Source organism: Pseudophryne corroboree, chromosome 6 (genome assembly GCF_028390025.1).
Source record: "Pseudophryne corroboree isolate aPseCor3 chromosome 6, aPseCor3.hap2, whole genome shotgun sequence".
In the NCBI taxonomy this organism is placed as follows: Eukaryota; Metazoa; Chordata; class Amphibia; order Anura; family Myobatrachidae; genus Pseudophryne; species Pseudophryne corroboree.
The window spans coordinates 611,794,902-611,819,926 of record NC_086449.1 but is presented as its reverse complement, the minus strand read 5'-3'; the positions used below and the strand labels follow the sequence as shown (position 1 = coordinate 611,819,926).

At 43.0% G+C, this 25,025-nt stretch overlaps 1 protein-coding gene across 2 annotated transcripts in view; it reads left to right on the top strand.

The window, feature by feature from the left end:
* CREBRF (CREB3 regulatory factor) overlaps nucleotides 1-19,511 on the top strand; it is a 70,106-nt gene extending 50,595 nt beyond the window's left edge. For both annotated transcript variants that reach the window (XM_063928064.1, XM_063928065.1), the window contains exons 6-9: nucleotides 448-637; nucleotides 2,344-2,417; nucleotides 2,869-2,991; nucleotides 10,957-19,511. In XM_063928064.1, the coding sequence (XP_063784134.1) occupies nucleotides 448-637; nucleotides 2,344-2,417; nucleotides 2,869-2,991; nucleotides 10,957-11,072 (503 nt within the window). In that variant the 3' untranslated portion in view covers nucleotides 11,073-19,511. The remainder of the gene's footprint in view (nucleotides 1-447; nucleotides 638-2,343; nucleotides 2,418-2,868; nucleotides 2,992-10,956) is intronic.
* The last annotated feature ends 5,514 nt before the right edge of the window (nucleotides 19,512-25,025 follow it).

The following is a 25,025-nucleotide window of genomic DNA, read 5'->3' as shown; positions in this document are numbered from 1 at the left end:
AGCAAATAGGAACCATTTGGCCCATCTAGTCTCTCCTATCCCTTTTCTCCCTGACTTTCTGTCCCTCTTTTCTCCTCCCCCTTGTATCCCCTCATTCCTTGTGGCCGGGTCACTGCTGAGGCTGCTAATATCGGGGCATATTAGGTCTGATATGCTGACAGAATTGACTAGAATAGTATTTAAAGCTTGAGTTTGATTCAGTTCGCTATATGCTGAACTTACGTTGGCTTTGAAATAATTGATTATTGCTTGCAGCCCTACAAAAATCTGAGATTAAGCTGCAAGGGGGGGGAGATGAGGTTCCACCACAATAGCAGTGGCACCTCATCTCGCCTCCCTTGTGGCTAATTGAATCAACCCCTATATATAAATAATAATACTAACTTATAGTAAATATAGCCCTCAGATTGTATTTCTGTGACACCAGAGGTCAATGTGTCTTGGCAGGCAAATACACTGTTAAGAAGTCTCGCCGGACGGATGTGGAAGACTTGACTCCCAACCCACGAAAACTTCTTCAGATCGGAGGGGAGCTGCGTAAGCTGAACAAAGTAATCAGTGATCTGACGCCTGTATCTGAGCTTCCTGTAACTGCCAGGCCACGCTCCCGCAAAGAGAAGAATAAGCTGGCCTCCAGGTAGAAACCCTTACCAGCAATGAATGATTGAAACTTTTAATTAGAATAAATAGCTGGCACATGGTTATGGTTACTGTTGTTTGGTTTTCCCTTTTTTTCTTTTTTTTTTTAAAGCATTTGTTAAAAATGTATACCGTACTTGCAGAAATGTCTTAGTTAATGAGGGGGATTTCTACTCTGAGATGAAACCATTAAAGAATTCAGAGAGGCTGATGTATTAACCTGGAGAAGGTATAAGGAAGTGATAAACCAGTGATTTGTGTAAGATGATAAAAGGCAGCAGCCAATCAGCTCCTAACTGTTAATTTACATATTGGAGCTGATTGGCTGGTGCCTTTATCACCTTGCACATATCACTGGTTTATCACTTCCTTATGCCTTCTCCAGGTTAATACATGCCCCAATGATTCATGTGCTTAAGTGGATAACTCGCTTATAGCACAACAGTGCACCATTTTTAATATGTACCTATGTTTACTATGAGAGGAGTTTGTTGTTGCATTATTATGCAGGGCTCTCATGGATGGGACCATGGAAACTGAATGGGACTAATCTGTAAACCAGAGGGCTGATTGCAGTTTAATTTTGGAATGACTTCTAACCCCCTTTTATTCTACTGTCCCATTCATATGTATATTTTAATGTAAATCTATTATTTATGAAAGTGCTTATTTCTGTATATTTGAGTCTCTGGCTTTTGTGGAGGATGTTGGAGTAAAATAAAGCTAGGTACTAGCATATGTTTCTTATAGCTGCTGTTATACATGTTGTTGTGTTCTGTTTTTTTAGAGTTCCCTCTTGTTATTTGGAAATGTTTATTTTGGTATACCACATGTCTGCATTTATTCAGTGTATGGTTAATATAGTATCTCCTAGCAAACCAGTGTTTTACCAAGTCTGTTTTATAACTTATGGTCTTCTATGACTTATAAATTTCTTCAGGATCAGTGATTTTTCTCTGGCTGTTATGTTTGTGAGATTGATTTTGGTGCTTCCATCATGTAAGGAGTGAAATAAAGTAGTGATTGGCTGTCAGTTAAGCTGTAATTACCTAGAGTATTGATGATGTTTCTTTGCTAGTCACTTCACCTGTCTTATGCTGCTTTCAGATCGCAAATGACGGATCCCACCCGGTAAGAGAAACGTGTCCTTACCGGATGGGATCCGGCATTTGCGCTCCTTTGCTGGCTCTCTGACCCGGCAATATACCGGGTCGGTTGCCATAGCAGTGGGGGGCGCAGCAGCAGCAGGGGCGGGGATGGAGGCGGCGCTGGGAGATGAGCTCATCTCCTGCGCCGCCTCTCCCTATGCTGTGAATGGGAGCCGTGTCGCATCGGAACGGCTCCCATTCACACTGCACCTGACCCGGTATTCAACCCGGTAATAACCCTTCTTTTTTACCGGGTTGAATTACCGGGTCAGGCGACCCGCTAATTCACCAAAGGAGCTTTCACATCGCACACTGACCCGTTTTGACACGGCAATATGCCGTGTCGATACCGGGTTATTTGTGCAATGTGAAAGGGGTATAAGTGGTCTTTGGTAATCGCACTCCAGAATGTATACTATGCCATAATGTTTCTCAGTGCATTTAGCATTCTCCGCTATCCTTTCTGATATTCCCCCGAATTTAGAAACATTTAAGATGAGGTTAGAATATGAACCTGACAAACACTGTAATATGGAATATTTGTTTTCTAACGCAGAGCTTGCCGGCTAAAGAAGAAAGCTCAGTATGAAGCGAATAAAGTAAAGCTGTGGGGCCTAAATACAGAGTATGGTAAGTTTCAAGCTGCTGTAGTACGTCAGATTGAGATCCTGATTAGTGTAAGTGCTAGTGTTTTGTATGCAGAACAATACACAACATGTAGATGTTTATGAATAGGATATATTCATAAACCTCTAGATACTGTCTATTGTTCTGCGTAGTGACATGTCTCAATGTGTTTTGTTGTTGCACACCATCGATCAATATTAAAGGTTAAAGCCTAGACTTAGGACAGAAATTGCTTTTGTAGGTCAGGTTATGTATTGTACGCCTGCATTTGTATATATCTAGCCTCACCAACCCTTTTACTTCCAGGATATTTTTTTAGTCTGTTAGTGTGTTTGGACACATTTAAGAGGTTGTGCAAGTACCCAAAATACAGTGGTTCTTGGTACCTTATTTTTTCTTGATCAAATTGAGATCACACACAAGTAAAACATTTTACTCTCTCACAATTTTGCAGATGGTTTGCTCTTCGTGATTAATTCAATCAAACAGGAGATCATGAGTCGGATGCAGATCCCATGGGAGGAATGGTCAGAAAGCATGGAGCAGAAACTGGATATTCTAATAAAGGATACACTTGGTATTAAGCTGTTCCTCATGTTACTGCAGAGAACACTGATTTGGCTAGTTTATATTGGGCCAGATTCATATTCAGTCGCAATGCTGATGCAGTAGCAATCTTCTTTTTTTTTTTTTTTTTTTTTTAGTGATGGAGCTGCAAGGTAATATAAGTGAAGCAGCTGCCCACCGAATCCATCGCAACTTGCTAAGCAACTGCATACTCCGTGGCAACCACGACACAGATGCAAGGAACATCTGAGTGCCTCCATGGCCACTCAGAATGACCGCTCAGCTGCGACACTGGCGCTATGTTTTTGCATACTAGATCAGTTGCATGCCAAGACACACCGCGAAAACCGGAACGACGCCTGTGTTTTTACAGACACTCCCCGGAACCTCTCCCCAAATAGCCTTTTTCTGTCAATCACTCTGCGACTGATTCCACATTGCGAGCATCATCCCAAAGGTACCTTGGCACGTACATACTGCAGCCGTGGCACATGCGCAGTCTGCCGGTAATCGCTCAGTTGTGACGCCATTGAAGTTGCGACTGCATCTGAATCAGGCCCCTTGTTATTTCCCAGCAGGGAAAAGGTTGATTTGGCTTCTAGGCTACTAGATTTATTTTATACTTTGTGCAGTAATTCTGTTCTGCGCTACAGACACCTTGTAAAAGACTTTTATTAATAAGGCACTACAAGGTATCTGCAGCGCTGTACAATGAAACCACAATTACATAGCTATTGTAAAATACTAAGGACAAATAATTGAATATGTTTGGGGAAGAGTGAAGGGTATGGAGACTCACTAGGCATGAAGCAAGCCATAATGGGTCACTCAGCCTGCACCCACAAGCGGGCAGACAGACCTGATCAGAGTCTCTGGAGGTAATCAAGGAGAAAGGGAAACAGATTAGTCAGGAAAGGGCAGGGAGGAGACTGTGGTAGACGTAGTAAGCCTGGAGAAGGGATAAAGCAGTAATAAGTGGAAGGTGATAATGTACCAGCCAGTCAGCTCCTAACTGTCATTTCTCTTTCATCCACTAGGGGACACTGGAGTCTTATACAGTAGGGGTGTGAAGCTTGCAACCGGAGGTGTGGCACAATCTAAAAATTAGCATTGTCTGCAAAGCCGGCTCCTCCCCCTTCACATCCCTCATACCTCAGTTTGAAAAATTGTGCTGGAGGTACAGCACGTGGAGCACTGAGCTCCTGACTAAAAAATCAATTTGAGGTGCTGCGTCAACCTAATGAAAAGGGGGACAATGCCCACTAATATTTGAGAGACAATGATCCCTTTTGAAGGGACCTGCATCTCTCGGCATGAGATCCTCTTCAGAGCCCGGGGAACAGTGAGTACTGGTCAGATTAAGGGCCCTAGTATGATATGTAGGGAGACAGGTTGTTATTATTATTATAATTTTTTTTTTTTTTTGGCGATTTCTACCAGTTATACCCTTTGGAGCAACAGAGGTAGCATTTCTAATCTCCACAGAAGCGCGCTGGCCATCGGTGGAGCATGGGGCTGGGCTGTCTCTCCTATCAGCAGCAGAGATTAGTGGAGGTGCCGCTACCCGGAGCACGCGCGCTGGCGGGGAGAGATGCCGCTGTAACATACCGCGCGGCTGAGGAGATCCCTCAGCCGCGTGGGGGGAACATAGGAGCGCACAGCAAGCGCTCCTCCATGTGTGCAGAGATGCCGCTGTAGGACTGGGTGAGAAGGGTCCTGGAGCGCGCACGCTGGCGCGGGGAGAGCCGCAGTAATAGACCGCGCGGCTGAGTATTAGAGAGCAGACGTTCCTTCTTTATGGTTAAAGAGCTCCGATGCACATATGAATTCATCACCTGGAGCATAATACTTAAACTTAATGAAGTGAACAAAATATTTCAGTGGCGGCCATCTTACTTATTCCAAACAGGCGCCATTCTGAGGGGCAGGGATAAGCCCTCCCCCTCTTACAGGTTATCAAATAAGATGACAAGATAGACCCACCAGGTTTTTTCTTTAGTAGAACAATGGCTCCCTCTGCTGGTAAAAGTTTATATATTTAGTAAAGTGAGGATCTCCTGAAAATTAATTCTTTACTATTTATATTTTCAAGGGAATCCTATGCAAAGATCCTGAAGAAAATACAGGGAAGCAAGTGGACAACCCTACCATCGTAGCTGATTTACAGTTGGGTGTGTGAGGGTTGCAAGTCGGCTGGTGTTTAAAATTTTTTTTTATTTATTTAATTATTTTTGCACTCTTCCTTTTCTGTATAGAGAGAGGAAAAGTAATTCCAGCCGGATCAAATACCTTCGCTTCCGTCACCTATCACAGTCTTTCTCTTCCTAGTTTAAAGGGTGAAAGCGCTGCGTATTGGTCTGGTAGGGGGTTTAAACAACATGTCTAAAGCACCAACCAAGACCTCCAAGACCTATTATGTTTGTATGAAATGTAACACCGCTCCGGGGTATGCGATTCCTGCTTAGACAAGGACGCTCCACCTGGGAGCAGTGCTCCGGCTAGGTCATGGGAAGATAACCTTGCAGATAGAATCTCCAAGGAGATGGCGGAATCACGCAAGCAACAATTGGAATGGGCTGCGGGATTCTCAAAGACAATGGAAGAATCTCTCATCAAGTTAACACGGCCCGCACAAGCAGGGCAGTTAAAAGACCTCTTTCTATTGTACCAGAATCAGCGGAGGAGGAGGGTCTTATGATTGATACGGAGGAAGGCGAGTTGATTGAATCTAACCCAGATGGCGATTTTCCAGAAGAGGAAACGGCAATCTCGGGTCTTGATTCCTTAATTGACGCGGTGAAAGAGATCCTAAACTTTAAGGTAGAAGAAGTTAAGGAGCCTGAGGATTTCAAATTATTCGAATCCCAAAAACCGTGTTCAGCAGTATTTCCAATTCCTAAATCTCTCCAATCGCAAAGGGAGGAGGCTTGGAAGCAACCTGATAAACGCTTTCAATTTCCGTAGTGGTTTCAAGTGACTTACCCTTTACCTAAAGGTGTAATGGAGAAGTAGGAGACTCCACCAGTAGTGGATGCTTCCTTAGGAATATTGTCAAAAAAGACAATCTTACCAATACCTAATGTAACGACTTTAAAGGATGCTTCAGATCGTAAGGTTGACACGGCTTTAAAATCAATTTTTGTAGCAGCAGGTGCAGCACAGAGGCCTACGATCATCTGTGCTTCAGTTAACAAGGCCATGGGAGCATGGTCTGGCCGTATAGTACAGGCTATCGAGGAGGAAAATAGCTTGGAAGAAATTACACAATTGTCGGAACACATTCGAGAATCTGCTTCATATTTGTGTCAAGCCTCAAAGAATATTAGCAGGATAGCATCGCGCATCTCCGCATAGGCCATATCGGCTAGCAGGATTTTATGGTTCAGAGAATGGCAAGGAGACTCTGACACCATGAAGGCGGTGGAATCCATCCCCTTTGGGGGTAAAATACTTTTGGTCCAGAGTTGGACAAGTGGATTTCACAGGCTACAGTAGGGAAGTCCACCGTCCTACCTACTCTTTATACGAGAACCACTCCACAGGTTTGGAGAGGTTATTTGGGACCAATGTTTAATTCATTTAGATCGCAGTCCTTTCGAGCCCGGGGAAGAGGTTTCGGTACGCAAGCACGTGGAGGCAGAGGTAGAGGCCGTTCAGAGGCAACGACCAGAAAGCAGGATAAACCTGCTGACAAGACGGTGGCATGACGGCCTCTCAGCTCACCTGGGGTCTCCCTTGGTGGGCGCATGTCTGGAAGGTTTTCGGGATATCTGGGCCAAAACCTCACCAGAACTTTGGATAAACATAATCTCGCAGGGGTACAAACTGTATTTTCAACAGAGACCTCAGTCAGGTTTTTTTTTTTTTTACAACGGGATTGTCTCTGTGCCCTCAGAAAGCAAAGGCACTACTGATAGCGATTCGAAAATTGCTACGGTCAGAAGTCATTATTCCAGTTCCCGCCTCTCAAAGAGGAACGGGGTTCTATTCCAATCTTTTTGTCGTGCCAAAGCCAGACGGGACGGTCAGACCGATACTTCAATTTAAAAGCTTTAAACCAGTTTCTATGGGTCTACAAATTCAAGACCAGTCAGTCATTGCAGGTTTGGAACAAGGTGAGTTTATGGTGTCCATGGACATAAAGGATGCATACCTGCATATCCCAATTTGGACTCCTCACCAAGCTTACTTAAGGTTTGCACTTGTGAATCATCACTACCAATTCAGAACGCTGCCATTCGGTCTATCATCAGCCCAAGAATCTTTACGAAGATCATGGCAATAATGGTTGCAGGATTGAGACTGTTGGGGGTCACGATACTACCTTATCTAGATGATCTACTGATCAAGGCCTCCTCTCAGGAACAGCTGATAAAGGATGCTCAGACATCTCATCAATTTCTCATTCGTCATGGGTGGATTGTGAACTTCCAGAAATCCAACCTCATGCCGACTCAACAGATTCAATTCCTCAGTCTCATCTTGGACACAGTACAATTGAGAGTCTTCCTACCAGAGAACAAGATCCAGGACCTACAGAGGCTAGTGGCTCAGGTACTAAGGACACAGACGGTTTCTCTACACCTCTGTGTGCAACTTCTCGGGAAGAGGGTGGCGTCGTTCGAAGCTCTCCGGTACGGCAGACTTCATTCCCGACCATTCCAGATGAACCTCATTGCTCATGGAGCAGGTTCGCACTGGCTTCTACATCGAAGAATCCGACTTACCCCGCGCATACGAACCTCCTTGATTTGGTGGTCGTTGTACAAGAATCTCGCATTTGGAATTGGAGGATCCTGACAACGGACGCCAGTCTCAGTGGTTGGGGTGCCGTCCTAGAGGAACGTCCGTTTCAGGGCAGATGGATGTTACAGGAGAGCAGACTACCCATAAACATTGTAGAACTGAGAGCTGTTTAAAATGCGCTTCTCTTAGCACGAACAATGTCACGACGGCGGCTTACATAAACTGTCAGGGAGGAACAAAGAGCAGGATGGCGTTAAAAGAAGCCACAAAGATCTTGTTGTGGGCAGAAAGGCGAATCATCATCCTCTCAGCAGTGTTCGTTCCAGGTGTGGAGAACTGGGAAGCGGATTATCTCAGTCGCCAGGACATGCATCCGGGAGAGTGGTGCATACATCCACAGATTTTCGACATGGTGGTGAGGAGATGACGTCTCGACACAACCATCAGCTGCCCAGATATGTGTCCCGGACAAGAGATCCAGCAGCAGAAGGAGTAGACTCATTGACACTTCCTTGGTGTTACAGAAGGGTGTACATTTTTCCACCTTTTCCACTCATACCCAGGGTTCTGAAAAAGGTGAAACGAGAGTGAGTGTGGGTAATTCTAATAGCACTAGATTGGCCCCGCAGGAGTTGGTACTCGGACTTGCAGGGGTTACTAGCGGAAGATCCTTGGCGGTTACTTCAGAGAGAGGACCTGCTGTCTCAGGGACCGTTTCTACACCCAGACCTGAACAGGCTGCGTTTAACGGCGTGGCTATTGAAACCCGGATCTTAAGAAACAATGGAATCCCACGAACGGCTATTCCTACGATGATTGCGGCTAGGAAGCCAGTTGCAGCCATGCACTACTACAGAATTTGGATGAAGTACATGGACTGGTGTCAGGAACGTGGTTAGCATTCGACAAACTTCCACTTATCCAGGCTTCTACTTTTTCTTCAAGCTTGTTTGGATGGAGAACTAAAACTTGGTTCCTTGACGGTTCAAGTTTCGGCTCTCTCCATCCTTTTTCAACAGCGGTTAGCTCGAGGTTCAGACCTTTTTACAGGGGGTTCTGAGGATACAACCTCCTTTCCGCTCTCCCACTGCGCCATGGGAGTTAAATTTGGTGTTGTAGTTTTTGAGGTCACCAACTTTTAAGCCGTTGGAAAGAACAGACCTGAAATTTCTGTCTTGGAAGGTCACGTTATTACTTGCCTTGGCTTCGGCCAGAAGGGTTTCTGAGTTAGGAGCCTTATCATGTAAGAGCCCTTTTTTAAAAATTTTCCATGAAGATAGGGCAGAACTCCGTACAAGAGCAGTATTCCTTCCTAAGGTCGTTTCGGGGTTTCACGTAAACCAGCCGATTGTAGTCCCATCTTTTCAGGGTTTTGCAGATGGGGACGTGTCTTTGGATGTTGTCCGAGCTTTACGACTATACGTGAAAGTTACATCATCCTTCAGAAAGACGGACCATTTGTTTGTTCTTTATGATGGGACAAAGAAGGGTTGGCCAGCATCTAAGCAGTCTTTGTCTAGATGGATTAGACTTGCCATTCGGCAAGCTTTTATTTCCTGTGGTAACCAGGTTCAGACGGGTGCTCATACCACCAGATCAGTGGGTGCCTCGTGGGCGGCTGCCAGAGGTGCTTCCACTACTCAAGTAGTTTTGCAGGCCACCAACAGCACTCCCTCCCTGGGGGATAACTTTAGGACTTTCCCTACTGTATAAGACTCCAGTGTCCCCTAGTGGATGAAAGAGAAAAGAGGATTTTGGTGCTTACCGATAAATCCATTTCTCTGAATCCACTCGGGGACACTGGACGCCCGCCTCGATGCTGTCAAACCTGCTGTGTTCAAGGTTCTTGTTCAAACAGTTCATGCAAACAGCGTTAGTTTTTCTGTTAACAGAGTTTCTTGGATGCTGTTTGATATGTTGTTCGGTTCCTCGCCATGTGCTATAGTATGTCCTATTTTCTCAGTCAAATTTTCCAAACTGAGGGATGAGGGATGTGAAGGGGGAGGAGCCGGCTGTGCAGACAATGCTAATTTTTAGATTGTGCCACACCTCCGGTTGCAAGCTTCACACCCCTACTGTATAAGACTCCAGTGTCCCCGAGTGGATTCAGAGAAATGGATTTATCGGTAAGTACCAAAATACTTTTTTCTCAAACGTGTAATGACTGGCTGGTTCGTTATCTCCTTCCACTTATCACTTCTTTCTCCCTTCCCCAGGCTTAATACATCTGCCCAATGAGTGAAGAGGGCCCTACCCATGAGTGCTACAGACTAAGAGGCAGGGGAGTAACTAGAAGTGAGAATTGGGAGGTGGTTCGGTAATGAGGAGAGAGAGTTATGATCGCTGATAGGCTCATAGGAAGTTTATGAGTCTTGAGGGCTCCTTTAACGGTATGGGGGCTATCAGAGTGTCTGAGGGAGTGCGTTGTAGAGCAGCGGGACAGCACAGGAGAAATCTTGAATACGGAAAGGGACCAGAGGAGAGGAGCGGGCGGGTTGGAGTGGTAACAGAAATGAGGTTGGAAATGTAGGATTGAGTGGAAGAATTAAGGTGTTTATATGTGGATGGGCAGCCAGTGAAGCAGTATGCAAAGTGGGAGGCCTCCACAGAGCAGAGAGAAAGATAATTAGCCAGACAGCAGCGTTCATGATAGACTGCAATGGGGAAAAAAGAGTGAGAGGAAGGCCAAAGAGGAGGAGGTTGCAGATGTAACATATAGCCCTTTCACACCGCACAAATAAGCTGGTATCGACCCGGCATATTGCCGGGTCGACACGGGTCGGCGTGCAGTGTGAAAGGGGCATTGCTGAAATCGCGGGTCGCCTGACCCGGCAATTCAACCCGGGTGTAAAGCAGTGTTATACCCGGGTTGAATACCGGGTCAGTGGCTGCGTAAACGGGCTCCCGGGTCGATGCGACCTGGGACCCGTTTACTAGATAGGGAGAGGCGTCGCGGAGATGAACTCATCTCCCAGCGCCCCCTCCGGCTCCGCCCCTCCGCTGCTATGGCAACCCGCCCGGCTTATTGCCTGGTCGGGAAAGCCTGCAGCAGCTACCAATGCCGGATCCCACCCAGGAAGGACCCGCTTCCAATTCCCAGGTAGGATCTGGCATTGCAGTGTGAAAGGGGTATTAATGACCTATTTTATAATGGAATTGATCATCTTGTCTGAAAGCAAACATGAGTTTTAAAGCTGACTTTTATAAAGCTTGTTCATTTGTTTTTCAGGGTCACCGGTGGCAGGCCAGACCTCTGAATTTGTAAATCAGGTTTTGGAAAAAACCTCGGAGGGAGATCCCACTGGTGGCTTAGTGGGACTCCGTATACCCACTTCAAAGGTGTGACCACCTTTTCTTCATGACCAGTGCTCCTACGTCTCCTCCCAAGTCTGCACTGTAAATTGCGTTTAGTTTTTGCATGTATATCCTCTCGTCATCTGTTCTGATTTTTAACAGGTTTTATGGGGCGAGAACAGCAAACAGACATGTTGGCAAATGGAGAGTTATCATTGCATGGAACTCTAATTCATCACAATGTCTGGTTGTTAATGGCTGTTTGTTCTTGGAGTACTATTGGCAGCAATTCTATTATTGCCGTAGTTTATATATTGAACCTAAATGTGCAAAAAACAAATAGGCAACGTATATTGTAATTTTAGCATATGTCTTAGAGTCAGAAACTATTTTTTTTTTTTTAAAGTTTCCATACTTTTGAGCTAATGCCAAAATTAGCCACTGTCTGTACTGGAATTTTAGAAATGTGATTCTTCTAATTGCAAAAAGCCACTTATATGGCTTCAGGTTTCTGCCATTGTTGTGCTGCACTAAGTGGTCCAGTAGAAGTGCAAAGGTCAACAAAAGTGGCTCTAAATAAAATTATATTTTGCTCATAAAATAACTTTGCGATAGCTAATAGTATATCGCAAGTGCAACTATGATTATAAAAATACTTATCTTTGTGCCTTGTTATTTGCAAAGACACTTCTACAGCTTAAAACCGTTAAGGTTTTTTTGTATGCTTTAAAACGTTACAAAATATTTAAAAACTTGTAGTGTAGTGGGCTAAAATGCATAGTTTGGTGCATATTTATCGGGTTCCGCTTCATTGTAGAAAAAAATCCTTGTGACTTCCTCTTTTTTCCGAATGTACATAGGAATATGTTGAAAATGTAGATACGTGCCACAGAGTCTGTGAATTGTATAGAAACAAACAAGATATAAAAAAAAAAAAAAAAAAAAATGTTTTAAAAAGCAACAAAAAAAAAAATAGAAAAGGTGGCTCTTGAACTTAAAAGCCGCATTTTTTTTTTTTTTTTTGTTCTTTTTCTCTTTGGTACTTTTTAGTTGGGAAAAGAGAGAAACAAAATTGCACATTACGTTGATTGTTTTCTTTTTATTTTGTACCAAAGACAAACATATTGAGGTGGCAGACTGCCAGTCAAAGTAAAGTTTTGCACAGCTTATAAGATACTGTAATGAATGTAAAAATTTCAAAACATAAATATATATTATATATATATTTTAAAAATAAATTGAGGTCAGCTGAATTCTGGGACAGGGGTATACTAAACTGTGAATTTTTTTTCTTCTTTTTTTGTAGTGGTCCAATTTAATGAGTATCAATTGGAGGGTGCATTCACAGTCTTGTGTCTACGGTCAAGAGACTGATTCCCATTTGTAGATAAACTAAGACTTTCTATATATATATATATATATATCTATATATAAATATAATTATTTTTTTGAATTAAAATTTTGATTTTCAGATTTTTGGAGGATAGTTAGAGCTGCTACATTTCATTGATCTAGTTGAACTTCCAGAATCTGATGTTCCCCATACCAGGCAGATGGCATAAGATGTGTTGTGGGCCCACTGGAACTCTATGCGTTGTAAAAGAAAATTAGTTCAGATATATATAATAAATCTCTCTATATATAAATCTCTATTTTTGCTATTGTAACATGCGCCTGAATATACTGAACTTGAGGGAGAAGAGTGCGCTTGACAAATTGTAATACTTTGCCAATATTTTTTGCTTAATGTTCTTGTTCAGTCAGAGCATGAGCTGATATAAAAGAGTCAAACAATTTAAGATGTTAAGAAGAAAACAAAATGGGAAAAAAAAAGTTTTAGATTTTATATTTTTGTACCAGTTCTGCAAGAATTGCTTCTCTGGATGTTAGGGACTTTTATTTTATGTTTTGTAGGCGTGTATTTGTTTTTATCCTGCATGTAGTCATTTTGCATATGCATGGAGCGTGGTGATACTCTTTTCTTTGTAGGGAACATTGCAACTGAGGAATGGTTCATTAAACTTTGTTACAAATGTACCCAGTGACTCAAATGGATGTCCTGTCTGGATCAGCAATTGACAAGTCTACCAGTTAATTCAACTGAAAAGTTTTCCTTGCATGTGTCAGTCTATATCCTTAATCAGGAGGATGAGTATTTTGTCCATTACTGACCTATGTATTAATAATGTTCTATCAACCGGTTCCTCTCAAGTTCTTTAACGAATGCCATAGAGTATGACATGTTACATGTTGGTGTTGTGGTTTGTGTTGTTGTTTATTTTCTTTTTTGCGATGGAGGGGTTGTTTTTATAAAGATGTTCTATGGTACTTTGGTAGTTGTAATGCCAAAAAAAAGATTGCTCCCTAAAAAGTGCCTTACATTTTATAAACTTGGGGGTTGAATCTGTTTAAGGTCTTAATAATTTACTAATTGTGAGTGCTGCAGAGCTGTCCATCACGGGTTTGCTTAATTTTGTTTTTATGTTGCACAATCTGGTGTGTAGGATGCAATTGTGATAGTGTCACAGAGACAATTCAGGGCTGGTATCTCTGTGTGAAACTTCAGTATTAGGGTACAAACAGAGGGGTGGTTGTACATCCATCTGTGGTTTTGCCTCACTGCACTGTAAGCACATGCTGGACTATCCAGAAACCTAACAGGCTGTGTTCAGGGGTTGCTTCTGTTGGGCTAAATTTTGTGAGAGTTCCAACAGGGTTGCTTATAGTGATCAATAAATTACTGTTTTGAGGCTCGCTTGCACTGGGCGATATACCAGAAACACATGTACAAGCATCTGTGTGTATGTACTCTTAATGAGAGCAGTTCTAATGGATTCAATTATTTGTTGCCTAAGTTTTGTCTTGAGGCTTCTGTGGAGCTGCGTTTCTAAGCGATCACTGTGCCATGCTATGCATCCACTACACCAGTTGATTGCACTTATCATTCCCCCCTCTAAATTTATACCAAAACTCGTATCCTTTTACATATTCCAAGCATTTGGATTTTTAAGTTTGTTTTTTCCCCATTAGATTTACCATGCTGCAAATAGCTGATACATCCACTTTGTGTGCCGAGTGAGCCCGATTTGCTACATGCAGAATGAAAGCATTTGTGTGAGTGTTGAAGTGGTGCTGATAAAAGCAAGAGATCTGTCCTTTCTAAGCGAGTCCCCGCAGAGGCAGTTTCGTTAAACAGCAGGACTTGCTTACTAGTCAGTGTTATATCCTGTTTCAAATAAATTGAATCACTGGCCACATTTATTTTGTTGCTTTGTCTTGTTAAACACTTTGGTTCATGGACCATCTTAAGTCAAGCAGATTGTTCAGTAAACATGTGGCTAAGAAGTGCAGTGCACGTCCCACACACTGCCCTTAGTATCTCCCGTCGATGTAAGCCGTGAGTACAGAAAGTCCCAGCCAAAGCGCCTAAGAGTTTGTATTGAAATAAGACTCTTTAATATGCCTACGTCTTCTTGCCCACAAACTGAAGCATTCTTCAGTAGCTGCTACATTCATACCCAAGTATGTATTTTTGAGAGGTGCTCTTCTTCTTTTCTCTTAGTTTTTTTGCACTTTGTCCATAGTAGGCCAGTCCCTTCTTCGTAACATTTCTGTTAGACCTTAATGGTGATAACAATTGGGAGGTAGCAGAAGTTTTGGAGTGCCTTATAAACATCTGGTGTTGCTTCCTAGTCTGCTTCCCCAAAGCCTGCCTGTTAAGAAAGCAGATTTTCTTGATAATATAATGATCCTATCGTTTTCTTGAACTACCTTCTCTGACCATCAACTCTTCTCTCGCTAGGAGGTGTTTGTCACAGTCTCCTGACTTTGAGGGCAAGTAGGTTATTGGCATCCATCAGTTGATGTCTGTCAGTGCAGTGCAGCATTGTAATGCCAAAACCCTTTACCATGTTCAATTTCTAGAGGGTAATCTAATGTACTGTATGTCTCAACTAGTTACTGCTGTAATAACTCCCAAGCCATTTCAACAATAAACTGTATCTTCTAGATGCACCACAACTTCCACAAAATCCTGGCTTTTGTTATTGTATCTGCTATATAACAAACGCAGGACTATGTAGGACAACACTCCAACCATCTGACCGATTAAGATAGCTACCTATGCTCGAGTCCACAAAAATAGACATGCTCTAGTGTCCTTCAAAGCACAAAAGACTCAGGAAACATGCTAATACAATTCAGTGACTTGTTTTTTGTTGGCTTCGTTGACCAAGTTTGACAAGCAATATGTTTGTTTTAATATATTGTATTAAGGGAAACTTGTATAACTTGACATTATTCAGATATACAAGATGTTTTGTACCCCAGATTACTTTTGGACTAGAATGAGAAGTTTTGACAATACTGCAAAGAGAAAACCTTTGCAGTATTGTCAAAACTTCTCATTCTAGTCCAAAAGTAATTTTCTCTGTGATGCCATCTATATTTATTGGCTGTTGCCACTTTATATTACTCCAGTATCAAATCCCCTTTTCATCCCCATACTAGTACTTTGGTGGGGGTCTTTAGCAGGAGAGATCAGATGAATTGGCATTCAGTGGAAGATTCAGAGCTGGTGTTTAGGATCTCCACCTTGCTACGAAAAAGATTCATTCGGCTACATATGAGTTCAGGTACCCGCTACATAGAGCGAATACTGGGTGTTCTCACAGGAGGTTCTCCCACCTAAGTTCTACTATAGGGTAGAGTGAGGATTTATTGCAAGCATTATTTACAGTAGAAAACTCCTTTTTAAGGCAGTGATGGACTGCTGTGTTTTGGTGCAGTTGCCTTGTAGAGATTTCTCAGCTTCCTCATGTTTCTTATAGAGAAGAATAAAAAACAAATAGTGTCGTATGTGTGACTATCATTGAATGATACATTTGAGAATTTACTATTTGCACTAGTGCACTAGTGTATGTTTAGGGTGCTTCGTCTTCTGAAAGCCTCTAAGCACATGGAGCCAAGTCAGTGTGCCAATTGTGGCACGGGTTTGAAACAAAGTGACTCAAACTCTAGACAATCCAGCGTCATTCCTTTCTGTTTTAAGGACTTCTACAAGGCACTTTCAAAACATACCCCATTTTCTTTCTTTAGAGCATAGAATCTGTGAGTTAGATTTAGATCTGCTCATACAGCACAGGTCCATCTGAAACAGGCCCCTTCATACTATAGTGGGCAACAGAGCATTCATGCATAGTTCAATCTCGTATTAAACTTTTCTACTGCCGGTTTGATGAGTGTATATTTTGCTCTTCGTCCCAGGTCATTCCCACTCACCCCTTATTTAGCATTGCCTCTCCTGCCTCTAGATGGCCATCCAGTGTTATTGCCAGCTTGTTTAGGATGCAGATTTTGAGCGTTTGAGTTTAGTTTGTTTCCAACTGACACTTTATTTTCTAAGTATTTATGTGTATCTCATCAAAGCACTTTGTTTAAAAAAAGGAAATAGAATTGTTTTACATATGTTTAAATATATATTTAGTTTCCTGCCATTTGCTGCTAACAATGGACTGCTCTGTATGCTGCAGCAATACTTGATGTAAAATAATGCCGCTGACCATTAAGATACAGAGGGAAACTAAGCCTCAGGATAGGTGGGATTCACACGGTTGTCTATTTGCCTTTGCCATCAGGGACATGGTCAGACAGTTCTGAACCTACATACATTTCTTTAGAGGTCCTGATTCCGGTGATATTTACCTTTTACGTGTTTCTGTGTTTGCATGAGCCGGTGGGAGAATCTGGTACAGTCCTTTTGTGAGCAGATTCGTGTCCGCTTTGAGAAGGTGCAACAAGCGACTCTTGTAATCCTTTCCCTAAATGGCATATGCAGGACTTTGCTTTCAGTGTTGCGGAAATGTCACCGCTCCCCTTATAAATACAGGGTTTTGATTGAACGGTCACATCATGCTGAAAGCTTACAAAGGAACACCGCAGTCCTTTTCTCAGGCTTATCTAGTGTAAAATAAGAAAACCGTATAAGTTCTTAACCAGGACGGATATCCCTAAAAGTAGAAGACTGTCTGAGCTAGGCCCAGACCACCAGAGGCCACCATGCACCCTCCACTAAATGACACAGTTTTATAGGATGGCTGTGCGGCTTTACATTTTAACCAGGAGACTCTGTGGTATTTAAAAACAGTCTAGATATGGTCGTACTTCGATGCCAGTAATATTCTGCTTCCTTTATTGTCATTAAAAGAAACTATATAAATGTATATATTGTAATGTAAATCTTTTAGTGTATACTTAATGCTGTCATAAAAAAGTTTGTGTAAGACATCAATATAAATATACATTTGTTTTCTTCATCTTTATGTACAGTACTTTCAGGACAGACAGATTCCAGCTACATTTGGTGACTGCTGCTACTGCACTTTGGGTTCTTGCAGCATCCTATATAAGTCACCTCTGTTTGTGTGTTGTTGTTGTTTTTTTGTTTGTTTAGCGTGGGAAAACGTCCTGTTCTTGTTGCGCACAGCATGCACACGTCACGCAAGGCTGAGTTTAACCAGAAGCATTGGTTTCCATAACTAGGGGCGCTGACTCTAGTGTTACTTTGTATGGTCTGGGTCACTCTTGATTTGGGCATTTGTGGAACTGGGAATATCCATGGGGGGGGAAAGGTCTTAATTTTAGAAACTAGTCTTTTTACAGAGGGCCACCGTGTAATGTTTTTTTCCATTTTTTTATGGTACATATTTGACACATTTCATCATGGTGGCCTCTTGCTTTAATGTCCGCTTATTGGTGCCCTTAATATCTGACTAATACCAACATAGAAACAAGGACATTGGGCACCAGGTCTTTTCCGGTATTTATTTTCATTTTAAATACATGTTGACATTTTTGTTTTGCTTTGTAAGGCCAACACGTGCACTGAAGTGAAGGTCTTCTAACCATGTATCTTATTGGATAGTGATACAATTATTTATTAGAGAGACGTGTCTTGCCTGTCGTGTGTGTGATGTGATTTTATAACTGTGCCTTACTTGTACATTCAGAATAGAAAGGGGGCTTATCCCAGGCCCTTTTGGACCATTGAAGAAGAAATTGTTTGATATGGACTAAGAATAACCGATAAATCTGAGTGCCTCTCTCCTGTCAAGGACAATGCTTGCAGATTATCTCAGTGATGGCATGAGCAGGATAAGCTGTAAAAGATACAATACTAGATTCCACAGAAATACAGATTTGCTTCATGCGATAAAATGTGGGCATACTGTGTATGTGATGTCATTTCATCCACTGCTCTATTCCGTTCATGATTCTTTGTTTTGTTGAATCCAAGCTATGTACAGCTTTGTGAAGAGTGGATAACTAGCGATTGAAAATGCAATGTCGCGTTTGTGACAATTGTAGCACAGAACACATTGTCAAGCAGAAGTTTCATGTTTCTAGCCCAACTCCATATTTCAAGCTTGTGGTCCATATCTGTTTTGCTAGTAATTGATAGTTTGCATTTATCTGGTGATATGATAAAGGGTAACTCCACCCAAACCTCTCCTCCTCCAAAATATACTTGCCTTGCAGTCATTGTGTATTGGACCTGCCTGGGTGAATAATGGCTGTTCTATGCTGCACTTCCCACAGTGATTACTACTCTGCCTGTTTGGAACATGCTGAGTGGATGTCAGTTTCCTGTTACCAGTGAACGTCCATTTTTTTTTCCGTTTTTTTGTTAATTTCATTGTAACATCTCCACCCAAAGCTTTTCTTATTTTGGGGGGAGGAGGAAGAGGTCAGTAGAGTTCTTCTTTAAGTGCCAGTCATTCACAACTCACTAGCTATTGTAACTGAAAACCTAGACTAGATCTGAGAGCTCTGGTTAATGCTGCTACAAGTCGTCATAGAAATGCTTATGACAAAATACCCTTTCCCTATATTGGTAGCTCCTCATACTATTTTTGCACATGATTACTAGCAGACAGCACTTTAAAATATTAGATGTACATTATCGCTGATTCAATATTTACTACAAACTCTGTATTATTTTGTTCTTGCTGGACTAGCTACAAACAGGCTGCTACATGGCGCTGTCTGTTGTAAGTTGTTTGGCTCATGAAGTACAGTGGTGTATAGTAGAAATTAATCTATGTAACTCCTCAGTCAGTGTTCTTATCAGAGCTTGATATTTATAGCATTGATTCATGAGAGAGTTTAATACGCTGCCACAGGCACCTACACACCGACCTCTGCCATCTATAGCAGCCCTTCATTCCACAAGAGCTAACGGGTTCATATATGTGACATGTGACGTGTTTACTTCTAGATGTGCATGTGCAGTCATTTTTCCACCATGTTAACCACTGTATGACTGACTTATTTTACCCCATGTAAAATAAACACACAGGAGGCTGATTTGTGGCTGGCACAGAATCTGGGTTTGTAATGCAAAAGTTAAGGATACTGTAAAAAATAAATTTAAGAAAAAACAAAATAAAAAAAATGTAAAAAATAAAATAAAAAAATGTATTTCCGAATTTACTTTTTCAGTCTGTTATATTTCTTCTGTTTGCCTTTTATTTAATAAAGCTGTTTGTCTCTTCACAAGTAAATTGTGTATGCTCTTTATTCCATTTTGTGTATTGTCACACAACTCCCCATTTTCAGGCTCAACACACACATTTATACATTGCTGCTTTAGAAGGTCGGAGAATTCCCCACTAATCATAATCTATACATGGATTTTCTTGCCTGTTTGAAAGGGCACCCACTCAATGTTTTCCTGTTTTTATTTTTTTATAAATACTTTATTTTTGGTTTACAGTAAGAACAAGTTCCATGCATTGCAAATGAAGACAATCAGTGACCATTCCACAGTGTGATGTGCATACAAAGAAATAGAAAACTGTAACAATATACATACTGACCACCACAGTCGGAAACATAGTGTTTCATAAAAAAAAAAAGGAGCACATTCCTCAACATCACATAAAACTAAGGGGGAACCCCCTTCTCAGAATAATACACTTGAGGAAATCAGTATGGAACAATGCTAAGAGAAGAAAAGGGGGTGGGGGCAAGAAGAAAAAGACAAGGGGAAGGGGAGAAGGGAAGTCTAAACTAGGGAAGATCTCATGGATTAGTCAGAAGTAGTTTCTGAAAGTATCAGGTCTACAATAATATATTTTAATGGTTTCTTATGAGGTACAAAAGCGCATAAATCTTAGTTGTTTTAAACCCCATCCAATTAAACCAAGTGGCTGTATAATCTGAGTATTTCTCTAAAGACGTAAAGTAAATATCCTCCATTTGCATGTAGAAATCTATACGCTGGAACCATTCCCAGAGAGTCGGCGGTTCAGTAGAACGCCAGCGAACCGGCACAACTGCTCATGCTGCATTATTTAAATGTTTGAGTAATGAGTTTTTGTATTTCGCTAAGGGGATGGTGGAATGTGATAGCAGCCAGAAGTCTGGGCCGGTTGGTGTCTGTAATCCCAGAATTTTAGAAGTGAGCTCTATAATTTTTTGGTGTAATTTGTTATGCCGGCGGCTAGCATACCGGTGCCGGAATCCCGACCGCCGGCATACCGACAGCTGGGCGAGCGCAAATGAGCCCCTTGCGGGCACGCTGCGCTCTCCATGCTGTGGGCATGGTGGCACGTATGCGCGCCACGCTATCCTCCCTCCAGGGGGGTCGTGGACCCCCAAGGGGGAGAAAAGCTGTTGGTATGCCGGCACTCGGGATTCCGGCGCCGGTATGCTGGTCGTCGGGAGCCCGGCCGCCGGCAAACTGAAGATCACCCATAATTTTGGACCAAAAAGGAACAATAGATGGGCAATCCCACCAAATGTGGATCAAGGTGCCCCTCTCACTGTGACCGTGCCAGCACAAGGCAGATACTGAGGGATAACATTTATGTAATAGGAGCCGGGCATCTATACCACCGCGTCAGTAGTTTATATTGTGTTTCTATAACTACTAAGCTAGTAGAACAGCGTGCCAAGACTGCAATGTTTGTCCCAGTCAATAACCATTCCCCTATGACAGGCATGTCCAAACTGCGGCCCTCCAGCTGTTGAGAAACTACACATCCCAGCATGCCCTGACACAGCTTTAGCATTCTCTGACAGCAAAACTGTCAGGGCATGCTGGGATATGTAGTTTCACAACAGCTGGAGGGCCGCAGTTTGGACATGCCTGCCCTATGAGATAAGTCTTTATCCCAGGAACCACAATAGTAAGGAAAATATGGAAAAGAGCCGTGAATCAGGATCTTATAAATTCCCGATACTATATGCGTGAGAGCTACCGTCTGGGTACACATGGATTTGAAGGGAGTGAGGTCTCTATGGAGGGTGAGCACACCCCTTCGTGAGGTAATGAAATGGCGAAGCTGCAGATATTCCCATTCTCCCGCAGCTTCGAGAAACATTTTTAAGCTTGCCATCTACGAACAGGTGGTGTAGTCTCTTTACATTGGCCTTCCTCCATCTAGATGCTACTCCACTCGCAATTCCTGGGGGAAACGGTGGATTATCAAATATTGACATAAGAGATGTGTTCTCCGATGATATTCCCAGCCTGGATCTAAGAGTTTTCCAAATCGCTAGGGTGGAAACAATGGTGGGATGTGACAGTCAGCCAAATTTGGAAGACCATGGTAAGGCATACAAATTAAGGTTTGTTGATGCTTCAAGGTCAACCCACTGCTTCCTATTTGGGCTGGGAAGGGACCAGTTCAAAATACGATTAAGGCCCGTGGCATGGTAATATGCCGAGACCAACGGCATTTGCTGTCCCCCCTGTGATTTATGCCTACACAGATTGCTATGCTTAAATCTGGGCTTTCGCCCACCCCACACAAAATGGCTTATCGCCTTATGAGCTTCTGAAAGAAATTGAGGAGGGAGTTTCATCGGGATGGTTTGGAAGAGAAATAACAGCCTGGGAAGAATATTCATTTTGGTCATCCGACCAAGCCAGGAAAACCGCTGTGCAAGCCAATGCGTCATCTCTTGTCTTCATTTACGAAGGAGGGGAACGTGATTAATTGTGACTATTGTATTAGGAGCTGAGGGAAATAAAATCCCTAAATATTTAATGTGGGAAGTCTGGCACTTAAACGGAAAGGACCCAGAAAGCAAAGGAATCAAAGAGGCCGGAAGAGTGATATTTAATGCCACAGATTTAGAAAAAATTATTTTAAATTAGTCTACCAAAACGTGTAAATTCCTCCATGAGATTGGGTACTGAGACCACAGGATCAGTAATGACTGCCAATAGATCGTCTGCCAAGAGACCTAGATGATGGTTGACATTGCCCACCTTCAAACCCATGATATTGGTGTTATTCCGGATTGCTCCTGCCAGAGCCTCCATACACAATACAGAGATCAGGGGCGAAAGTGGGCAACCCTGGTGTGTGCCGTTAAAGATTCGTATGGGTTCTGAGAAAAGTCCATTAACTCTGACCTGTGCAGAAGGAGTTCTATACAATTTAAATAATTTTTTTGTAGGACGGTATGACCTAAACGCAACCGTCGAAGGATCGCTTCAATAAAGTCCCAGTCCATCCGATCGAAGGCCTTCTCCGCGTCCGTGGAGAAAAGCATTAAGGGAACATTAGATGTTTGTGCGCGAGTTATCAAATCAATAACTTTAATAGTGTTATCCCTTGCCTCTCTGCCCGGAATGAATCCGACCTGATTAGGGTGGACTACTTATGGCAACAACAGGCCAAGTCTGTAAGCCGTCAGTTTTGCATACAATTTAATATCCACATTCAAAAGTGAAATTGGCCTATAGCTGGATGGAAGTGTCTGGTCTTTCCCCTCCTTCGGTATAACTGGGACTGGCCAGAGAAAGGGACCTCGGGTGAAACCGCATTACAGGCCTTCAACAATAATGGAAGAAGTTTATCACAAAAGGCTTTATAATATGTTATAGGGAAGCCATCCAGGACCGGTCTTTTACCATTCGGGGAGGACTGTAGCACAATTACTAATTCTAACTCCGTGAAGGAGGCTTCCAGGGCCTCAGTCACCCCAGCAGACAAGGTTGAAAATGTAATTTCCTCCAAGAATTGCAGTCTGTAGCAATTGTGTCTAACAAGGCTAGAAGTCGACCGACCAGAAATCAAGTTGTACAGATTGGAATAATAGGAGTGAAAGATTTTAGCCATGTCATTGTCAGTGGCATGGTGTGTTCCTGAACCATCATTAAGCTTTGCAATATAGGTCAAAGACCTTTTGGGCATCTAAGTGCCCAAGCTAAAAGCTTACCGGGTTTGTTACCCTATCTATGGAATATGTGGTGGCAAGTGCGGAACGCCCGTCGTGTTCCGTCACTGAGTAAACTATTGAGCACTTGTTTTGCTTGCTCAATAAAGGTATCAGGAGCAAATGTAGATTTATGGATCACTTCCAGATGCTTTAAATTTTTTCTAACAAGGCAGTCCTACATTCGGCCTTTTTTTTCTTTAAGTATGTACCTAATTGTATGCATTTTCCTCTCTTTACACATTTGTGTGCTTCCCACAGAATCACTGGGGAGATGTCGTCAGAGACATTCAGTAAGATGTCGTCTATAGCCTTTTCAATCTGTGCATGGCAATCGGGGTCCCTAAGAAGTTGTTCATTAAGTCTCCAATGCCATTGTCTTGGCTGGGGATGGCGGAGAAGGAGAGTCAATGTGATAGGGGCATGATCTGAGGTTACTATTTGGCCAACAGTGGCTTCAACCAATAAATCGAGATGAGCATGAGCAGATAAGGCATCCAGCTGAATCTAAACAAACTGCAACATAGTTACTTCTTATAGAGATAAAAAGGATATAGCTCTGCAACATAGGACTATTGGTCACGGGATGGCAAAGTCAGAGTCAGTAGTGTCAGCCTGTCTGCATCGTCTAGAGTTAATAACTTTTCTCTATCGTCCTAGTGGATGCTGGGGTTCCTGAAAGGACCATGGGGAATAGCGGCTCCGCAGGAGACAGGGCACAAAAGTAAAGCTTTCCGATCAGGTGGTGTGCACTGGCTCCTCCCCCTATGACCCTCCTCCAAGCCAGTTAGATTTTTGTGCCCGGCCGAGAAGGGTGCAATCTAGGTGGCTCTCCTAAAGAGCTGCTTAGAAAAGTTTAGCTTAGGTTTTTTATTTTACAGTGAGTCCTGCTGGCAACAGGATCACTGCAACGAGGGACTTAGGGGAGAAGAAGTGAACTCACCTGCGTGCAGGATGGATTGGCTTCTTGGCTACTGGACATCAGCTCCAGAGGGACGATCACAGGTACAGCCTGGATGGTCACCGGAGCCTAGCCGCCGGCCCCCTTGCAGATGCTGAAGTAAGAAGAGGTCCAGAATCGGCGGCAGAAGACTCCTCAGTCTTCTAAAGGTAGCGCACAGCACTGCAGCTGTGCGCCATTTTCCTCTCAGCACACTTCACACGGCAGTCACTGAGGGTGCAGGGCGCTGGGAGGGGGGCGCCCTGGGAGGCAAATGAATACCTATTTTGGCTAAAAATACCTCACATATAGCCTCCGGAGGCTATATGGAGATATTTAACCCCTGCCAGAATCCGTTAAGAGCGGGAGACGAGGCCGCCGAAAAAGGGGCGGGGCCTATCTCCTCAGCACACAGCGCCATTTTCCCTCACAGAAAGGCTGGAGGGAAGGCTCCCAGGCTCTCCCCTGCACTGCACTACAGAAACAGGGTTAAAACAGAGAGGGGGGGCACTAAATTGGCGTTAGAAATATATAAAAAAGATGCTATAAGGGAAAACACTTATATAAGGTTGTCCCTATATAATTATAGCGTTTTTGGTGTGTGCTGGTAAACTCTCCCTCTGTCTCTCCAAAGGGCTAGTGGGTCCTGTCCTCTATCAGAGCATTCCCTGTGTGTGTGCTGTGTGTCGGTACGTGTGTGTCGACATGTATGAGGACGATGTTGGTGAGGAGGCGGAGCAATTGCCTGTAATGGTGATGTCACTCTCTAGGGAGTCGACACCGGAATGGATGGCTTATTTAGGGAATTACGTGATAATGTCAACACGCTGCAA